The sequence below is a fragment of the Aedes aegypti genome, unplaced genomic scaffold (assembly GCF_002204515.2).
Source record: "Aedes aegypti strain LVP_AGWG unplaced genomic scaffold, AaegL5.0 Primary Assembly AGWG_AaegL5_hic_scaff_959_PBJ_arrow, whole genome shotgun sequence".
Lineage (NCBI taxonomy): Eukaryota > Metazoa > Arthropoda > Insecta > Diptera > Culicidae > Aedes > Aedes aegypti.
The window spans coordinates 7,889-29,095 of NW_018736666.1; the positions used below are offsets into that span (position 1 = coordinate 7,889).

The 21,207-nt window shown below is 38.7% G+C and overlaps 2 protein-coding genes across 5 annotated transcripts; one reads left to right on the plus strand and one right to left on the minus strand.

Annotated features, from left to right (window-relative positions):
- Positions 1–1,615: 1,615 nt before the first annotated feature.
- Positions 1,616–9,720, plus strand: LOC5569653 (helix-loop-helix protein 13). Of its 3 annotated transcripts, none has more exons than XM_021857227.1 (5): positions 1,616–1,781; positions 2,007–2,176; positions 8,766–8,907; positions 8,981–9,198; positions 9,263–9,720. In XM_021857227.1, the coding sequence occupies exons 1-5, from the start codon at positions 1,726–1,728 to the stop codon at positions 9,394–9,396; spliced, it is 720 nt and encodes a 239-aa protein (XP_021712919.1). In that variant the 5' UTR covers positions 1,616–1,725; the 3' UTR covers positions 9,397–9,720. The 3 variants fall into 3 exon arrangements, with proteins under 3 accessions (XP_021712919.1, XP_021712921.1, XP_021712920.1); XM_021857229.1 differs by having other exon boundaries at positions 8,981–9,192; XM_021857228.1 differs by having other exon boundaries at positions 8,984–9,198.
- A 3,335-nt stretch (positions 9,721–13,055) lies between these two features.
- Positions 13,056–19,387, minus strand: LOC110673996 (regulator of chromosome condensation-like). Of its 2 annotated transcripts, none has more exons than XM_021857226.1 (5): positions 19,172–19,387; positions 18,999–19,097; positions 18,554–18,930; positions 13,808–14,623; positions 13,056–13,746 (listed from the first exon to the last, which is right to left on the minus strand). In XM_021857226.1, the coding sequence occupies exons 2-5, from the start codon at positions 19,078–19,080 to the stop codon at positions 13,462–13,464; spliced, it is 1,560 nt and encodes a 519-aa protein (XP_021712918.1). In that variant the 5' UTR covers positions 19,081–19,097; positions 19,172–19,387; the 3' UTR covers positions 13,056–13,461. The 2 variants fall into 2 exon arrangements, with proteins under 2 accessions (XP_021712918.1, XP_021712917.1); XM_021857225.1 differs by having other exon boundaries at positions 18,999–19,084; positions 19,172–19,369.
- Positions 19,388–21,207: the final 1,820 nt, after the last annotated feature.

Here is a 21,207-nt window from a genome sequence, read left to right on the forward strand (position 1 = left end):
ACTCCCCCCCTCCCCCTAGAGCGTTACGTAATTTGTGGATGCCGCCTCGGTGAAATTTTTCCCATTCATTTACTGAATTCTAGTGGAAAAAAAATCCGAGGTACATACGATTTGCATAATCTGTTAGTTTAGACATAGCGTTTAGACCATCTTTTGTCGAGTAAATATGATTGTATATGACGCAGTATGAAAATCAACATTTCATTAGGGTTGGTTCTTCGGAATCGCCTACTAATATACCATTTGAATATGCACATGTATTCAAACATGTTAAATGGCCAAATGATCATATTGGTCAAAAAATGTTCAACATGAGCTTGCAAGACTTGCTACATTGATATATCTACTTTCACAAAAAAACATTCGAAATATATTGAAATTTTACCAATGGTGGAATAATAGGTGTACACTACACTACACTAGCCGCGTTTCCGGATTGGCTACCGGTTCCAAATCTTTGTGGATGCATTTCAAGTTGCAACCAGAGAATTTGTTTATATAGAGAAGCGCGAATTCTGAAACCAGAGGTTCCAATTGAACCGTCTAACTTGGATCCAATCGAGCAAATTCAATGAGACTCAAAAAGATGTTACGCAAGAGAGACGATGGATGTGTGTAAGTAAAAAAGCGATACGTAAGTGACGTCATTGATAAGCTTGGTTTCTTATGGCGGCTGAAAGGATGACACGCACACTAAAATGTTGTTTGAATGACCTTAATTATTGAGATCGTTGCAAATGTTGTATATAAAAAAAAGGCAATATCCTCTCCGCGTTTCTCTAGTATAATCATATTCTCTGGTTGTAACTAGTTAAAATTAAACTGGTTAAATTCTGAGAATTGATCAATTGAGTTAAAACATATGAGCAAAAGAGTGCATACAAGTCGTCCACGCCTGTTAAGGATTAAGGGGTGAGCAAGTTTAATGTTTTGCCACTGTCATTGCTTTGGGACACCCTAGTGTGTACGCTCCTTCAAAGTATGATAGCAGCTCAGTGTTACATCGAGTCCAAATGGTGTCTTCTGTGTACTACCTTGAATTACAAGGAACAAGTGCACCGAATACGTTAAGTTGATCTGATGCAAACGTGCATTTACATCAGACTTTTCTGAAAACTGCAACTTGTGTGATAGCCCAATTTGGGCCGAAATGCTCTATATAATCAGTTAACCATAACGAACACAATAATAATTATTGTTAGTATGACACTCTATATCAGAGATATTTTCGCTGTAATCAAAGCATTTGTAGATAATCAACACTTTTTTTTAAATATAAGATAACAAAAAAATGACAACGTGTATGTATTCAGACGAAAGTAAAAAATACTCAAATCTGAAAATCTAATTAACATTAAATTTCTCGAAAAACATTCGAATGAAATCATTTGTCTCGTTTACCGTCGGGCAGCGCCATTGCGATTGCCATCCACCATATTGCTTCCACGCTACCCCTGTACAGTTTGATGCAACGCAAGTACGAAGGGGCGGAGTTATGTTGCTGCCTTTTTGGTCCTTGCGCACACCCCACGGCACATGCACCAGGCGAATTTTTCCCACATTAAATTGATTTGTTATAAAAGGGACACGCACCACATCCGGGGTAATCATTCAATTCGCACATTTCCGGTTGGTAGCATTCATCCGAGTATTCGAACTTAGTTGAAAAAAAGTGAAGGATTTGTGAACTTTTCTATTAGAGTGCATCGTTCAAAATCAATAATCATGGATAAAATCTGTCGCAGTCAATTGCCGGATTCATCATCATCTCCTCCGCTAAGGTGCCCTTAGATGTCCACTACTGTGTTACTTGATGTGCTTCTATGTGAACTACCCTAGTGCATGCTCGCGGAACGGCAGCGAAACGTGAATGAAAAGCAATTTAAATACTTGTAGAGTGCTTAAAGTAGCGTGATTTGCAATTAATTATTCAATCTATTTCTCATTGTTCCGCTGAATTTCGAATCACTATTTGCGATGATGGATACCGTCGATATGGCTTACAGTGGGCTAAATTTCCACAGCTTCGATGAGGATCTAATCTCGGATTTACCGTCGTGTGTTTATGCTAATCATCAACTTGGAGCAGCCACGGCGACAAATCCCAACTCGGGGAATCTTAGACTGAATACCAACAGTCTCCGACAGATCCAGCATCAATATTTGCATCACTCGGGTAAGTGGTTTCGTGATAAGAATGAATCGATTTCTAATTTGTTACGGGAAGCACCAAAAAAAATCGCTAGAGGTCGCCCATTGACCTCTCTAAATATTCTGAATACAGACTAGATAGGTAGATAAACTAATAACTCGATAGATCATTTCCATCGTAGCACCAAATGGATTTCTCTTGATTCGCACGCAAATCATTTTTGTCAATATCTCAGCCATTTTTGAACCGATTTTAATAATTCATAGCAAATAATGGCGCGTACATCATTGGTTTGATATTTTACAGATTATTTTGTAAGTTCAGGTGTACCCAAACTTTTGCACGATACACCATACTGAGGGGTGAACCCAAACTTTTGCACGATGATTTGAATGACTATTTCATTAATTTTGAATAGTTTTTAGATATTTGCGCAAAAATTTCGTGAGCGCTCTTCAGAGAATATAAGATTACAATTCTAATGACACCTTGTTTTAAAATTTTGGTCGATCCAATGCTGAGGAAATTACAAATGTTTTTTCAGTGTGTTTTTTTTTTTGAAAAATGTCACAACTTTAAGTAAAAATTGAGTATATAAAATTCAAAAAAATGTTTTTGTAAAAATACTTACGAAGTAAGAATAACTCTTTGCCTTTCGAATGTGGCTTAGAGAGTTTTAATTGAACGTGTAATCGCAGAGATATGGAACTCATCAAAATGGGCCCGGAGAGGTTGGCCGCCTGTCTGCACCGGCTGATTGTCAGAATCTGGAAAACAGAACAGCTGCCGGAGGAGTGGAAGCAAAAGGTCATATGCCCCATCTACAAGAAGGGCGACAAACTGGAATGTGAAAACTATCGTGCGATCACTATCCTGAATGCCGCCTACAAAGTGCTATCCAAGATTATCTTCCGTCGTCTATCACCAATAGCAAATGAGTTTGTGGGAAGTTATCAAGCTGGTTTCATCAACGGCTGCTCGACGACGGACCAAATCTTCACTGTACGGCAAATCCTCCAGAAATGCCGTGAATACCAAGTCCCAACGCATCACCTGTTCATCAATTTTAAGGTGAAGATGAACCGAAACCAAACCTCAAATATGGAGAACCGAACACCCGTTTGAGCTGAAAACTTAATCGATTGGTCACCACCAGCTAGTGACCAATGGATTAGGTTTTCAGCTTAAACGGATGTTTGGTTCTCCAGATTCGTGCTCTTGAAAATTTGAGGTGTGGCTTCTATTCATCTTCACTTTAAAGCGGCTTATGATAGCATCGACCGCGAAGAGCTATGGAAAATCATGGACGAGTACATCTTTCCCGGGAGGCTCACAAGACTTATAAGAGCGACGATGGACGGTGTGCAGAATAGCGTGAAGATTTCCGGCGAACATTCCAGTTCGTTCGAATCCCGCCGGGGACTTCGACAAGGTAATGGACTTTCGTGCCTTCTGTTCAACATCGCGCTAGAAGGTGTCATCCGGAGAGCCGGGTTCAATAACCGAGGTACGATTTTCACACGATCCAGCCAATTTGTTTGCTTCGCGGATGATATGGATATTGTCGGCGGAACATTTGGAACGGTGGCAGACCTGTACACCCACCTGAAACGTGAAGCGACAAAAGTCGGCCTGGTGATGAATGCGTCAAAAATAAAGTTGGGTTTCAATGCTAGTAATGGCCCCCTTAGTAGCTGAAATTCATTATCGACGGTTTCCCGCAATGATATCTCAGACGGATATACGTTTTGTGGACTCTAACAACAAGTTCAATATCTTTACTTCATAGTACGCCTATGAAACATACAAAATCATTTGATTTTCCCAGCGAAATATGCATTTGGAAAACTGTTGTCCGAATGCCTATTATGGACCCTCCCGGGTCCCGGGCGATAAGATCGCACACAAATGGTTTATTGGTTCCTTTACACAAATTACAAATGCACTAATGGTTGATTGGTAAAGAGAACTCTCAATAAATAACTAAGTGCTTAACGAACTCTAAGGTGGGAAGCAGGCTATGTCCCAGCAGAGGTGTAATGCCAGACAGAAGAAGGAACAGAAGGAATTTAATGTATTCTAACCATCAAACGGTTAGTGCTCTGATCAATATACTACCGCAGTACGAATAAGTGTCTAACAGTCGAATCTTTAGCATATCAAACGTAATAAGTGTCCTATGGCTCACTAAATCCTCAAAATCACATAGGACAGCACTATGGGCGATCAGGTGGCCAATAATCGAAAATATGACTTGTTCTGATAGGTTCTTCTTGTACATCATTCCATAGTAAACATTTATATTAAGATATTCCTGGAATACTAGGACCAAATTCTTTTGTGGTTTGATTAATGCAGTACGTCAAAGTTGAAGTTTTTAAGAAAAACAAAGAATTAAGTGCAAACACAAGGTGTACGTTGGTGGGAATATAGTGCATAATCGTAATATTTTAATAACTTTATACAGCATTTGAAAGCTTCTGAGGAAAATAAAAATTCGTCCTTTTGCTCAGGTTAATGTGAGAACTACACTGAAAAAAAAATCGATTTTTTATCGAAACTTTACACATTCCTTACTTTTTTGTCCCAACTTGTCCCAGGCTGAAATTTATTTTCAAGGGTATTTTAGGATGTAGACTAAAGGATCGTGCTAAATTTAGCTGCACATATTTGCACTTTTTTCATATAGGGCTTATCGACTTTTTTCAGCATTTTTTACAATTTTCCTTCAATATCAGCTAAATATTATTTTAGGGGATGAGTGAATATCATTTCGAGAGGGATTCGCGATAAGGGCCTATCTGACAAATCAATAACAATGAGAAAATAACCAATGAAATTTTCATGCGCAATTTTTAATCCCATTTGGAGAAAATATACTCCAACGTTAACTATTTCACTTTAATACACATTTCACAAACCTAGTTTCAAAATCCTCAACAATACCACACACATCTCCTTCGATTTTCCTAGCTATTTCGTAATAAAAAAATATTATAAGGATTCGCCTTAAATGCACTCAAGAATGCCAGTATCGCCCAATGTTATGAGCCTGTAATCGATATTTTTTTCAGTGTCGCCTATTACTTTTGCGCCGTGTTTTCATTCTGGTTTCAATTAAGCCCGCCATGTACGCCTTGTTTATTTTTTGTTTGCAGTGTCGCCGTTTACTCTCGCCGTGTTTTGATTTCGATTTCAGATGCGCCCATCACTTTGATAAAAAAAAACAGGCGTAATCAATACAGTGTGTGGTTTTGCATGAGGTGAAGTTTCGTCTTCTACAAATTTGCGTTTTTAGAATAGTTAAATTATCGAAAGGGGAAAAGTTCAAGTGCAGTGAATAGACAATCAAGATACAATTTCACCGCTATAGTTTCTTAAATTGTGTACATTTTGTCAGTTTCGCCTAATTCGCGAATCTTTCTAGATTTAATGATTCATATCATCATATCTATTTAAATTCTAATATGTAAAATGTTTTTAACAACGGTAATTGCATAAATGACGCATATGCATCATTAGTAAAAAACACCTTTTTTCGCTATAAGCCCTTTTCAAAAGTTAGTCTCGAAGACTTGTTTTTTGAACAAAACATCAAATTTGTATCACAAAGCTTTTAAAGCTTTTTTTTACACAAAATTAGACCTAGATATCTTTATTTTATAAATTTTCATTTGGATTTATTGTTTCATCGAGCTAAAAAGAAATAAAACTGCCTTTTATAATGATTACATTGAAAAATAATGTACTCTAAGGAATACAAATTTGAAATAAAAAAATGTTCGTGATCCCTCGGAGGATTTTTTTAGGGAACACGTCAAATGAAAGCTTCTTCTTCTTTCTGGCGTTACGTCCCCACTGGGACAGAGCCTGCTTCTCAGCTTAGTGTTCTTATGAGCACTTCCACAGTTATTAACTGAGAGCTTACTATGCCAATGACCATTTTTGCATGCGTATATCGTGTGGCAGGTACGATGATACTTTATGCCCTGGAAAGTCGAGAAAATTTCCAACCCGAAAAAATCCTCGACCGGTGGGATTCGAACCCACGACCCTCAGCTTGGTCTTGCTGAATAGCTGCACGTTTACCGCTACGGCTATCTGGGCCCCCGAAAATGAAAAGCTAGAAAATATTTGAATGGTGAAAGATTTAGCGATGCCTATTTTTTTGTGATAAACCTTTCCCATATACACGCCGTGTAGTGGTGACGTCCGCAGCTACAAAGAAAAGCCATGCTGAAGATGTCTGGGTTCGATTCCCAGTCTGTCCAGGATCTTTTCGTAGTAGAAATTTCATTGGCTTCCCTGGGTACAGAGCATTTTCGTACCTGCCACACGATATACGAATGCGAAAACGGCAACTTTGAAAAAAGCTCTCAGTTGATAGCTGTGGAGTTCGGAGTGTACGTAACTTCAAGAAGAATAATATAGGGAAAGTGCATTATTTTGATAACCTTCACATTTTCAATTATTTTGAATGTTTTAACATCAAGATATATCCTATATCTTACTGCTAAAACACACAAAACTTTTCAAAATGTGAAGACATTCAAGTTATCACGTATGGCGAAATAGGGAACCACTATGGCCATAACTGGTACACTTACCCTATATGTTTGTAAACAAACGGTAATCCCTTCACCACCATTTCACCCCGAAAAAAGACTCATTGTATTTTTAAGCAGAAAAATCACTTATGATAGAAGTATAAACATTTGTTATCATGTTTGTTGTGTTGCCTGCTTATTCAACCAAAATGAAAACAAACGAAGTAATCGAATGCTTGTTATTGGGTGACACAACTTGTTATCTTTTTGCTACCCAATTTTGCTGTTGTGTTATCTAACTTTTTTAAGACATAGAGTAAAGTGGGGCAAAAGTTCGAGTGGGGCAAGAGTTTCTTTTTAAGATTTCTAGCTCAAATCAAATCAAAACTTAGAAATGTCATGGTGGTTCGAATGCTATTCAAGTAAGAGACTTTCACTCCAAATATCATCAAAATCGATAGAGATTTGGAAAAGTTATGGCTATTTGTTGTTTTTCGACGTAAATATTGTAATATTTGGTCAAACTTTCGATGCATGGAACCAAATGAAGATAAAATATTTTTCAAAATTTTATGTAAGGGTGTTTCTAGGCCTATCATAAGGATGCTTTGACGTGTATTAGTTTTTCCATAAATAGTTGGAATCAACTTTTGGCCCATAGCAAGGCAAAAGTTCGAATCTGCGGGGCAAAAGTTCGATCCATGTATAAACCCACGGAAAAATTTTCAAGTTTCCTGAAATCTACATATTATCTTCAAATTTCGCGAAATTTGCCTGATCGTGCGAAAAATGTCACAAAAATTTTACATTTTCACTTAGTTTTGCGCCCAATATAGGTTACAATTAACCCTATATTGGGCATTTTTTGATGAAAATGTAGTGTGTATTTTTCGGAAAACATAAATTTATGGCTGGTATAAAGTATGCCTGGCATAAAAGTATTGATATTTTGTGTTTTAGCCAACGAACTCTTGCCCCACACTAGATTCGAACTTCGAAGTTCGTTTAAGACAATCAATTTTAAAACTGTTATAACTAAAAATGGGTAAATAGTTTGACACAAGCCAATATGTTGAAGGCTCGCTGTATGGTATTTGTTTTGTTTCATCTGCTATTATTTTCCTGGAAAATTTGAGTATACCACTAAGGTCGAACTTTTGCCCCACCTTACTCTAAGTCTTAAATCATGTGTCAAATAAAGCAAACTAAACTATTTTTTTTCGTAAGACATGTCATTGAAAAACAAAATATTGAACACTTTGATCGCAATGTAGAATCATTTTCTAATTTCTAATCTTGCAAAACATGTTAACTTGAGAGCCTGTGCTGAGATCTCTTATTCAAATAGAACATAAGAAGAGAGCCTGTGCTGAAACTTATTCAAACTTAATCAGTCGATCGTAAGTGAGTATAGTGTTATGTCTATGTCTATGAAGTAAACATTGTCTAGAAACGAAAATCAGTTAGTAAATTTTCACGAATTCTAAGCTATATTTTATATATCTCATGTAAAATCTTTTGAAAAATTCTTAAGATATCCTGAAGTATTTCTGAAAAGATCCTTAGCGGGCACCTGGAACAATCTCTGACGCTTTTAAAATACTTTTAATATAAATATTTTTCTTTCGACATAAAATTGTGCCTCCATCAGGGATGAATTAGATTATTTTGAGCGCGAACTTGGAGTGGATTTATGGGTTAACTTGTTTTGATATTATTAGAAACTTTTTTATATTTTAATCCCAATTTTTTTTTCAAGAGATTTTAGTCTTATGATAGTTTATGTTGCGTCATTATTACCTTCAGGTCATAAAAAACTATTTTCAGGATGGTACTCGATCTCAAAGAACCATTGAAAACTTTGCAACTTCACAAAACACACTGGGGAATTTTTGACGAAACATCGAAAAAAAATCGATTGAATGAAAATTTAAAAAAAAATATGGGTTTTATAGAAAAGCTCTAAGAATTAATTACACATTCTTGAGAAATAACTCTCGTAAAAATATACAAAATACTGCAGAATTTAAATGATTTGTTTTATTTTACTTTCCACAATATTTCAGATTGCTTAGAGTCACCAAGCTCAGCAAGTCCATCATTGTCCAATGCCATGAACCATCCTTATAGTGCGGCGCCATATAAAATCCAACGGCAGCAAACTAACGTAAGAGAGCGTAAACGGGTTATGAGATCTGCCCCAAACGGGTAAGGACATAATGTGTTTCCCAATAAATCATGGTAAATCTAATTCCATTTCCTTCCCAAAACTTCCGAACAGCAGCATTAACTCAGCATTTGACGAACTTCGCGTACACGTGCCCACATTCCCATACGAGAAACGATTAAGTAAAATCGATACACTACGGTTGGCCATCGCATACATTGCATTACTAAGGGAAGTCCTGGAGGCAGACTATGATCCACTAACCTACGTCGAAAAGTGTCTCCGTGGTGAGATCAAAGCCGACAGAGCGAGCTGGAATACTAGTGGTAATGGTACTTCATGAGTTGCACCTACATTGAACTTCTTATGGAACGAACGTTAACTTTTTCTTTGTAGATCTGACAGCTCGGCTATCGTGGATCAATTGGGAAAATCTCGGAGTTCATCCAGGGCGGCGCACCATATTGACGTCCCTTGCGCTTGGATCATCCGAGAGTCTGGGATGTGGACCTCCACCACATCTCATCTAAACTGTGTGCAATCGCTTAACCTATGAAACCATCAAACTAGTCCGACTGTAACACTCGAATCGATAGTTATACGTCTTCCTGAATAATCCTAGTTATTGTGGTAGTCTAGTTATTTATATGATTCATTTGTGATATTAGGTTGGTATCAGTTGTATAAGAACTTTCTGTAATGCTATACAATAGTTTAAGTAACTTGATCTCGATTAGAAGACTAGGAAACCCTTCTAAAAGTCTGTTCTATTGAATATATGATTTGTATGGTACGTTCCGTGACTATACTGAATAATGATACGAATATTGAAATAAAGACATCAGAGGAATAAATGTGGATTTTCTATTTGGGGTGGTCCATAAACCACGTGGTCATAGATGGGTGGAGAGTAGACTGGCCTTTAAACAAAAAGGTTGTAAAACTCCCTAGATATGTGCCTTAGTAAGAAAAAAGCTCTCTCAACTATTCAACTCATTTGATTGCTCCCCCAACTGGCGCATTCAATTCGAAGCTTGTATGGAATATTCGTTTCAAAAATAGGGTCGTTACTGTTTTGTTCCGTTCAATCGCGTTCGATTGAGTCCAAAATGACAAATTCACTTATTGATACCCTAATGAACATAATTGCAGAAGATTATTTCTGAATTTAAGTTTATTTTCATTAACCTTGCAGTTGTTCAAAGTAAGGCTTAGATCAACACTCCCGTACAATCACATTTATGCATGTACCTTGTACCACATCTCGCCCAGCGTCATAGGTGGCTATGATGCGCTTAGTGGCTACCTAGCTGAGACCTGAGAGAGACTCGCGAAGAGGAAAAATATCAACGTCATATGCAGCCCAGATTCCCCTCTCACGAAACGTCAAATGCAGCCCACCGTTTTTATGGCTGAAAAAGTGAAAAGTATTATGTTCAAAGTAAACTGTTATTAAGAAGTTCAGTCGGCGGAGTAGTTTTTTCCAAAGTTGCTGATAAATCTAAGCAGAAGATTAATTATTTCTAATGTCTGCTACGTTTGCTGGCATGAAATTTCACTCAAACTGCTATTTATGATTCGATGTGATGCAAACTCAATCTTTTTTTGCTGAGAGGTTCATGTGAGGATTTGAACAGCATGCGCATAATTGGTATAAACACAAAGTGGAATAAGAAAAAAACTCAGCAATCACAGAAAAAGAAGACCGTCTTCGCGAGTCTCGTCTCAGGTTGAGACTACCTAGGAGGGAGAAACCAATACAAAATTTATGTACGTCATAGTGAGCCGGGATTCTGCTGTCAGGAACTGTCACTGTGAGCCCACATCTCAAACATTGGACTATCATGGAAAAGGCGCGTATCTGATTAAAACACATTTTCGCATTTAATCAAAAGTGATAAAAATCCAATGAAAATAAATTCATGCACACAATGCAAGCAATGTCACGTGAGCACTTTTCAATCTGATTGAATATAAAGCATTGAAAAACGCATCGTTTTACGTTTTCCAATTAAAATGATTATTAAGTTCATAGAAAACTGTGGCCCTTTTCCATGTTTGTCAGGAAAGATCGAAAGTACACAACAAAAGAAAACTAGCGATTTTCCCCAAGCCTGCCTTGATTGTTGTTGGCAAGCTGGAGTTATCTTGCAGTTCAAACAAACGTTGTTCTATATTTCGTGTGTAGTATCTGTGCCTCCCTTCCAGGTGGCTACCAAAGTTTCCCTGACCCAAAAAGGAGATGATGTGCTGTTTTCCATATGTTGAAGCTGAAAATCCCACACTCAAAAAAATCCAAACGTCATTGCTACGTGAAAAATCACGTAGATCATTTCAAATTCATTTTGCCTTCACTTCACCTGACTATGATAAAGATCACTAAGCCATTCATAACCATCAAATAGTGAATCGGTAATTGTTACTGAGGTTACCTATCGCACTTACGTGAAATTCATGTAGGTGCCTAAGTTCATTTTGACATCTGCATATTGTACGTACATTCGGTGTTGAACTCAAATCCTAAGATGGCGCCCGCTTGATTTTTGCAGAACTTCAGAAGCTGCTGAACTTTAAACCCTGTGTTAGATTGATTTTAAGGTAAATATGCTTTGAATACCGAAGAATCCCTGCATTACTTCATATTTTACACCTGATTTATAACCTCTATCAATTATAGCACGCGAAGGCTGCAACAAAACAGAACATACTCACAACATTTGGGAAACAAGATTCACAATGCTCAGATTGAATATAAAAATATCACAATCTTTTAGATTTGTTTACATTTTCCAATTGGGAATTAGTTTTCTTCCAAAGCCTATTAGAGATAAGGTTGGTCTATATTCTAGTTAATTTAATGCAAAACCATCTAGGTCCTATTGAAACGCTTCGTAAAGGCTACCGGAAAATCCACGTAGCTCTTACTTGTAGCGCCGGTGGAATGGACGAAGATCAAAAGTTCATGCGTTCGTTCTGGGCTACCTATGATTAACGTAAAAGCTACGTGAAAAGTGCGATGGAAAAAAACCACGTATGTTTTCACGTAACAATGACGTTTGGATTATTTTGAGTGTAGCAAAGCCAAATAAAATTTTAAACAAAAATTCTTGTGGAACATCTTAGATACAATGTACTTGAACTAACCACATCGAAGGATATTGATAAAAAAACATTTATTACTCAAGTTCCAACAAAATACAAAAGTAGGGTCTGTGCTGGCTAGATAAGAATTGATTTCCTAAAATCAAAAATTTAAATTAAAAAGGTTATTTCATCAAAAAAAAATGACACAGGCAGCATTTAAAATTCCTCTAAGAAAATACAAAAATATTTATTTGTTTGGAAAAATATTGTGATGCTCGTTATCGAAGTCGTGTCCATACTTTCTGGGACAACCTATATCAACAATTTTCAATATACACTTCATGATCAGTCTTAAATATTCTCGATTCCCACGAGATTAGCTTTGACTTCGTTTTGTTTAACTGATAAAGGACTGTCTATTAATAACGTAAGACAATTTTGGCAGTTTTCAGCCCATGCGTCATTAGACGCTAAACGGGGGAAGTGGAACCCATAAAACTGGTTACGCTAAATTTAAACTTTTTCGACCCCCTACCCCATTGTCACGTTTTTTGTATGAGTCCCCCGAAAATTTTGTAAGGCTCGTCACGCTTGGCGACAACATCGCAATTGGACGGTACGAATTAAAGTTCGACGCGGGTTTCCCGGGTTTTTAGAAGGCTATTACTCTTACCTGCCTCCAGTCATCCGGAACAATGTTACACTCCAGAAAGAGCATTGAGCTTGATTCGATCCATTCCTGGTGCGAAATTGTTACATGAAAAAAGAACAAGTGATAATTCAACCATCGAAAACGGTCAATCCATAGCGTCCCTATTTACCGGAATATATCGACGCACGCGATCAACAGGAACGGAATCCGGTCAAACTTTCTTATCGAAATCGATAATCCACCGAGGAGGTTTCATACCACGGTTGTATTTTGTAAAAAAAAGATTAGGTATCTACCGGAAATTTTCTTGGATACATTTTCGAAGAACAAACGAAACTCCCGAGTTGTCTCTTTTTTCCAGTGGGTTCAAGTTCTCGTCTTTTTCCCTGTTTGGTTGCCACCCTGGGTTGTATGATATTACCGTCCAATTAAAGTTTCGAACTCAGGTTACAATCATGTTTTACAAGTTTTTATTCTTATGGTTTGAGTAGTAATGATTTTAATAAATTAATTTTAAGTTTTTTCTTTTTTTCCAACGCATAATCAATGTAGGTCAATATTTGTTCTCTTTCAATCAGATTGTCTTTTTAATCTGCGTTACCGAACAATAGTATGACTACGTAAATAGAGTAGAACGAAAACACTGGCATGTAGAAACGGAAATAAATCAACAGATGTAAGGTAAGAAATGTAATACAGAACGAATAACGTCGAATGAGGCGCGGTACCATGAGATGATAAAAATGATTATTTCACAAAACTAAACACTTAGTTTCTATCATTACGTAATTGTTTCTAACTAAACCTATAAAATCGCTAGTACTGAACAGGTTTAACTAGTCCCGATTATACGGTGCGTTCACAGTTTTCGCTTGCGTCCCCGGCCAGCTGGCTTCTTCTCGGGTTCCGCAGCCGCGTCAGTCTCACTACTTTCCATTTGTGGCTTCTCTTTCTCGTCTTCCTCGTTTTCTTCCGTCTTAGTACCACCATTGGAATCGGCGGTCACCTTCGCGGCTGAAGTAGAAGCACCATTCGTTTTTGGTTTATCTTCTACTTCCGGCGCTGATTTCTCGACAGGCTCGACTTCCTTGGCTTTTTTGTTAGCTTTAGTGGTAGGCTTAGCTTCAGGCACAGGAGTAGGTTCCTAAGTAAAATAGAAAGTAAATGTTAAGATCATAATTGATTCAAATGGGATTAAGCATTACCTTAGCTGGTTTCTCTTCCACCAGGAATAAGCTATGCTGACCGCCGCTGGAAACCTTGAGAATTCGCTTGCCTTGTACTTGTTTGCTGTTGATTTGAACTGGTGTGGTTTCATCGTCCTCGTTTCCAGTTCCTAGCTGTTGATTCGAGCCCATTCCCCAAGCGTAGACTTCACCCTTGTCTGTCACGGCAAAGGACGCACTTTCGCCACAGCAGATCTCTACCACATTCTTGTCTGCTAGAGCTTCAACTGGGGTCACAACTTTAGCGTCTTCCGTCACATTGCCTAGGCCGAGGCGACCGTATTCTTTGCGGCCAATGACGTGCACTTTGTTGTCGGTTTTCAAAACCAACGTGTGATGTTGTCCTCCGGCGATAGATTTCACATCGGTGAAACTAGTCTGTTCAGGTACGAATACCGGTTTAACGACATTTTCGCTCGGATTCGGGATGCCGAGTTGACAATAGTTGTTCAACCCGAAGGCAAAGATCTTGGCCGTGTTGCGATCCCTGAAGAAAGTGCAATAGGTAGATGCCCAGATTGCATCTGCTAAGACTTTTTTACCTCGCAGTGTGACAACTCCCGGTTGAAGCAGATCGGTTTTACCACGTCGAGATTCGCCAGATGCGGCCCGAGTGGAAATACGTCCTAGTTGACCCTGTTCGGCGCAACCAACTGTGTACACGTGGCCGTTTTCGCTCAGGACCACCAAGTGGTCTCCACCGGATGCGATGTCCACCGATTTGAGGCCTGGTACCACCTCGACCGGTAAGCGTTTGTTCCCTTCCAACGTTAGGCCCATGTTTCCGTGCGAATCCTGACGGGAAAACGACAAACAAAGTAAGGCACACATTAGTTGACGTTTCCCGAACCGTTACGTGGGACATATCAAGACATATCAAGATCTCGGATCTGAACAACTTCCATTAAAATCAGAGACTTTTCAGAGACCTGCATTACAATACTGACAAAGTCTCCTCTGAAAAGAGACCTGCTACCAACTCTGCATTCTGCATTATTGTGGGCATCATATTTACTTGAAGCATCTAACTCCACTTGACAAGACAATAACACTACGAATCGAAACTTTTCGTCTTTGCAGACTGAAGAACAAGCTAGTGTTAGACTAGTCTGAATTGAGTTCTACAAGCCAGGGATGACTTATAGCTCGCAGATTGTACTAAAAATGCTAGCAGTTCGCTTTCTCAATTATCAGTTTCAGGCCAACGCCATTCAGCCACGGCATGAACAAGCCAGTCCGTGGACTAACCTACGCAAGCCTGACCGGAAGGCTGATGGTCGTTCCACACTTGGTTTGACAACCAATATCCGTGGCGAAGAAGCTCTCCAATAAGAAAACCTTTTGAACAGCATATTCGCAACTGAATCACTCCTAAATTCCATCTTAGACTGTGGTGAACAGATTGCCGAAAATCCAATAGCTGAGATTCGAAGTTGAAGCAATGTAATAGTTTACCCATTACGGCCCAAACTTCAACGAGTCTCGGTAATTACTATTATTCACCGAGAACGAGATCCCGGTAAATAATATAACAACCAAGAAAACAGCTGTTGCATTCTTGACAATCCATCTGCCACAACCGAGTATGCAATTTGGGAGTGCGGTGCAGTGGGACCACCTGAAAGCAGCTAAATGTACTCACAGTACTTTTTCTGGTAACGAAACCCTTCGTTCAAGAAAGCGCCTTGCTGAGGCATTTCCCACCAAACGGCAGGACAGCTTAATCTCAGACCTTCCCGAAGCAGTTGTGGTGAGTAACCGAGGACGTACTCGTATGGGTGCTCCAAGTGCGAGATTAACACTAGCTTTGAATGTTCGGTGTCGGTGACGGGTCAGGACTGGGGAAAAGTTCTTCTCGAATCGCAATGCTATTACATTCTTACACTTTGGACGGTTAGACCAATTTGTTCAGAGCAGAATATACCTAGACTCGCTTGAGATAAAAAAAATAGAATAAGATTTATGCTGGGGTGGCAGCGAGACTAAAATTAAATCGATTCTACCCCATTATCCTGAAACCAATTATGTACCCCGAATGCTGTTTCCCCGAATGTCGAAACACCTTGAGTGACATTGTCCCGTTATATTGGAATTGTCATTCGGGGTAATGGGATTCGGGGAGATGGGGTAGAGTCCTCTCAAACTATTGCTATTAGTCAAATATTACTCTATGTATTTTTCATGATTTTCTCCAGAAATTTCATCAGTATACATTTTAGGTAGGTATTTGCTAAAACAAAATCTTTGAGAAAATTATTGTTCAAGTGATCATTCGGTGTTTTTTTACGAGCTTCCCCCAAGATTTTTGTTTAAGATATCAACAAGAGTTCTAAAGATTCCTCCAAGGATGCTTCCAGGATGTTACTTAGACATTTGCACAGGAATTCGTTCAGAGATTCTTCCAGAAGTTTCTTTGGAAAGTTCTTAATTATATTTCTAAGCATTTTTTTCAGCTATTTTACCCGTGATTCCTTTCTAGATTCTTTCAGCAATTCCTAGACTGACTGTTAAATGAATTTCTCCAGGGAGTTCTTCCAGGAGATCTTTGGAAGGAAATTAGAATTCTTTGGAAATTGTTGCAGGTCCGAAAGATTTTTCTGAAGGAAATCCTAATGAAACTTCTGGTAAAAGCATGAAAAACTCTTGCAGGAGAAGGCTCCTGCAATAATCTCCGAGGGTATTTAAATTGATCTTGGATGATTCTTCAGAAAAAATACTTAAAAATGCTGATTGTAAAAATTCCCATACGAAACCTTTTATCAGGCAGACATTTCTGAAGAAATGTCCGAAGTCTTCCAGGCATTCACCCAATGATCCTTTCTTCGATTTCTTTAGGATACCTTCCAAGGTATCCGTTAGATATTTAGAATATTTGAGGTATATCTGAAACAGTTCTTAACAGCTCTCTAAAAGAAGAGAACACAAAATCAGGCTCTTCACATCCTGAAAAATCGGTTTTGTGCTGATTTCTGCATAATTTTACAAAAGACGAAATCAACCCAGAAGCAGATTTTTAAGCATGATTAAAATTACACACCTGCAGGTTAATTTCGGTGAACAATTTCTTTGGAGAGAATAAATTTTCTTTCATTACTCACCAGCAAGAAAATTTTCTTTTCTTCGAAGAAAATGCGCGCCGGAATTCGCTTACTGATGTGTTCGTCCCCATCGGACGGAAATTCTGCCGAAATTTGTGTAGGAATCGTCGGAAGAATAATTGTTATGGTATTTACAGGTGTAAAACCTTAAATTTTGAATAACCTTTTGTTTTTTACTTGATAAATAACCCTAGAAATGTTTGGAAAAACTGCTGGAGTTATCCTCGAAAGAAACGCTTGCAGATTTTCCGGAGTAACTTAATGTAGAATCACTGGACGATTTATTTAAGGAATTTCTGGAAGATCACAGGAAAATAAATTCTAGGGAAACCAATTTTTAAAATTGACGTAGGAACTCATTGGGGAATCTCCGTATAGTTTCTTTGGGAAAAATCCCAAAAGAATTTCTTCACAGACTTTAGAAGTCTTAGTTTTGGAGATTTAAAAATATGTGAAAAACCTCTAGAGGACTAGTCTCTGGAGAGCTTCCTCTAATCAGCCCTCGAAAAATCCCAGGCCGTATTACAGAAAGAACTGGGTGAGGATTCTATAGAGTGATTTCTGGAGGAAGTAGTCCCTGAAATCTTGAGAAAAATCACAAGAATGATTTCTGAAGTTTTACGTCGAGAAATCCTAGAATGAATCTTTGAAGATCTCGAATCGCGTACAAACTTAGAACAAACGAACAGTTTGGTGTCAGCATCAATTTCATCACATTTCTGTGAAAATATCTGACACCACTGTGGTAGACATGAGCTCTTTTTGTTTTGAGGAAGTTTTGAAGCAATTCCTGGGAGAAACCATGAAAGAATTCTTGAGCAAATCTATATGAAAATACAGTAAGGACCCGATTTTGTCAGCCCCTCGATGAATTTTAGGCTGACAAAATGGGGAACCTGACAAAATCGGGTCATTTTATTTTGTTCCTGTTTTTCAAATTTCGACATGTTACGTGATTAGAGGCATTTCCATTGCCCCCTCTGGCTACGCACATGCGTGCATGACATCAAACATCATCAATTTTAATGTAAACGTGGTAAACATGACGATAACAATTTTTTGAAATAGGCTGACAAAATCGGGGGCTGACAAAACCGGGTCAGTACTGTAATATCACTGAACAAATCGGCATGGAAACTCCATTGTCAATTATTGAAGGTGACAAAGTTGGAGAGTGCTCGAGGATATCTTGGAGCACATTTTAAAGAAATTCGTCTAAGCATATTATGAAAAATGATATATGTTTTCTTATATTTATTTAAGACCAATAATCAATTTATGTGAAGCCAAACTATCTATATCCAATAGGCAACACAGAAATAAATTTGAAGCAGGTAAAAGCTTGCCATCTGTCAAGTAAAAAAGGACGCGTCCCTTTAAATGGAAAAGGATGCGTCGCGATTTCCCCTCGTTCACCCTTATATAAATTTCGGCAGAACCGGTTGTCGACTGCAGAGTGCAGACAACCAAACAAGGAAATGTTTTACCTGTATAATAAATGGAGGGAAAACCAGTAATCAACAGCTGTTTACCATTTTGCCCTCTGATCCGTGGTCGAATACGGAGAAATGAAGAATTGATTTTCAATATTTTACGTATAAAATCACAAGTTCCGTTTGTGCCTTACCCGGAATGATCCCCAAGCGTAGACCCGGCCATCGTTCAGCAGGCAGGCGGAATGTGAATCGCCGGCCGAAATCTTCAGACACGGTGCCGGCAGCTGAATCTTCCTCGGCTCGAACTCCGATCCTTCTTCGTCCGCCGTGGCCCTTCCCAGGGCTCCTTCGTCGTTACATCCGAAGGAATACACCTCTCCCTTCCGGTTCAGGCACAGATTGTGCATTCCGCCGGCCGATATTTCCACGATTTCCTTCAGGCTGTCAATCAAGGCGGGGCGCGTCTTTTCCATGACATCTTCACCGAGACCAAGTTGGCCCACTTCTCCTTGGCCACAGGAAAGGACATTTCCACATGGCTTCGGTAGCACGGGTAGCGGAAGTTCAACTGTTAGATAAAATGGCAAATTATTCATTAGAATGAGTGCCGTTACGGAAAACCGTCTCTAAACTTACATTTCGTGGTGCTACGAGCTACCTTTGCTGCCGGCGCGTCTCCATTGCTGGGATTTTCACGCTTTGGTCGACCACGGCCCATTTTCCTACGAACAAAAACTAGAAATTGAGGTTAGTCTTCAAAGAAAAATTTTCAACCATTTCACCACGTTGTCCCAACTAATTGAACTTACCTTAATCGATGTTGTCTGGCGGCTCACTTATTAAGCAAGTAAATTCCACAGTTTGTGAAATACCTATTGCAACTTTTCTAAACTATCATACTTTCAGACTGGTGGAACAAAAATTTCGAATGATTCTTCCCTCTAGTCACCATGAGAACAGAACATCTTGCTGGTTGAAAGCAAACTTCAAAAGTAACGCCTCGACTGAAGAGACGATGGCAGCAGGCGGTAAACTTTTCAACGTTTTCAAGTTCCTTTTTTTTCCTTTTTTTTTTGTCCTCGTGTTTCAAAATCAACATTACGGTGGCAGGGTTGCCTATTTTTTGCATTTTTAAACTTTTCCAACGGCCCAGATAGCCGTAACGGTAAACGCGCAGCCACAGACAAACAGACGTCACACTCTCATCATTGTGCATCGACCACCTTTTTAACGGTCGCTTCAAAATTATGGTAGGTGGCCAATCCGCCATCTGCAGCGCTCGCATCGTTTTTGTTCGCGTTTGACGTTTACACACTACCGCCATCTGTTGGCCTGTCGGCCAAACACACTAATTTTAGCATTGGGTGAACATGTCCTCGTGACTATGATTTTAATCGAGATTTGTTCTAAGTGTTACGTCTGTTTGTCTGTGGCGCAGCTATTCAGCAAGACCAAGCTGAGGGTCGTGGGTTCGAATCCCACCGGTCGAGGATCTTTTCGGGTTGGAAATTTTCTCGACTTCCCAGGGCATAGAGTATCTTCGTACCTGCCACACGATATACACATGCAAAATTGGTCAATAGGGTCCTAAAGCCCTGTCCCAATTTTAGTGCCAAACGCTTAAGTTTAGGCCAAAAACACATGTTTACTCAATTTTCTAATGTTTTCCGTTGGTTTAAGCTCAAAAAACATTTTTTTAGATTTTGTCACATCCCTTGGCTTAAACTCAAATTTTGGGTGTATTTTGTTTTCCGTGTCCCTTACGAAATGTCAGATAGGAACAACCCCAGTGGTCGAACTAAAACCCCTGTGGTGTTTTTGTCGACTAAGCGAACGTCAAACATGATCAAAAGTGTCAAGGTTCATTTATGGACCACATTTTTAAATTAATGTTTAAACATGATATAGCCATTATTTGAGCGGGAAAAATTGCTCAAGTAGTTACAGTAACATGCTTTTTCATGTTATTGAATAAAAACAAGATTTCATTAAAAATTTTAGGACCCAATTGGCATAGAAAGCTCTCAGTCTTCCTTTAGTTCAAAATCTAACATAATTTCGTGACGGTCGCAACATTTTAGATTTTCAATTGACACCCAGTATATTGCCGTAAGACGTAGTTAACGTCAAAAGAAGAATGAGTGAAGAAGCAGAAATTGGTCTGCTTTTATAGTGTGCTTCCCAACCCACGTGTTCGAACGTGTTTGGTTGCGTAAGAAAGGGGTCGACATTTTCACAATTTTCGACAATCTATCGTCAAAAATCAAAAGTTTTCTTAATTTGAGTAAAATGTTGTATAAATTTACGACCGATTGGTGGGAAAATATTGGAAATCTAACCAATAAATGGCTGAGCTATTAGTATTCAAAATCTTGCATAATTTCGTGACGGTCGCAACATTTTAGATTTTCCATTGACATACTGAGTGACATACTGCCGTAAGACGTAGTTAACGTCAAAAAATGTGTTTTCATGCTGTCAAGAAGCACTATTATTTTAATTTTTTTTTTTTTTTTTGAACGCGGAAGTAAATATACACGAGAAAACATTCTGTGGTAAAAAAAAACTATTTTAGCTGACTACGCCCATTCCTAAAACTACCATGGAAATTCAGACCAATGTACCGCATCACTGGTACATTTGACAGAAATAATTTACAACAATCTGATTCCAACTACAGACATGGTAAAATCAAGTGCATTTCTGGTCTGCTGAAAATTGCCGGTGCGAGCGCTTAAGGTGAAACACCTCGGAATCCAAAGATGGCCGTCACAATGGCCGACTTGTGCTGCTACTCACGTTTTCAAAGGCACTAAACTGGAGAAATAGTTGGAAAACTTTTCTG

Bases quoted from the DNA above. Each gene is read 5' to 3' on its own strand.
- LOC5569653 (XM_021857227.1), top strand. From the start codon at position 1,726: ATGGATAAAATCTGTCGCAGTCAATTGCCGGATTCATCATCATCTCCT. The intron at 2,177-8,765 runs GTAAGTGGTTTC...ACAATATTTCAG, and splicing joins TCAATATTTGCATCACTCGG to ATTGCTTAGAGTCACCAAGC. The intron at 9,199-9,262 runs GTACTTCATGAG...TTTTCTTTGTAG, and splicing joins CTGGAATACTAGTGGTAATG to ATCTGACAGCTCGGCTATCG.
- LOC110673996 (XM_021857226.1), bottom strand. From the start codon at position 19,080: ATGGGCCGTGGTCGACCAAAGCGTGAAAATCCCAGCAATGGAGACGCG. The intron at 18,931-18,998 runs GTAAGTTTAGAG...TTTATCTAACAG, and splicing joins AGCTCGTAGCACCACGAAAT to TTGAACTTCCGCTACCCGTG. The intron at 14,624-18,553 runs GTAAGGCACAAA...TTTTCCCGTCAG, and splicing joins ACGCTTGGGGATCATTCCGG to GATTCGCACGGAAACATGGG.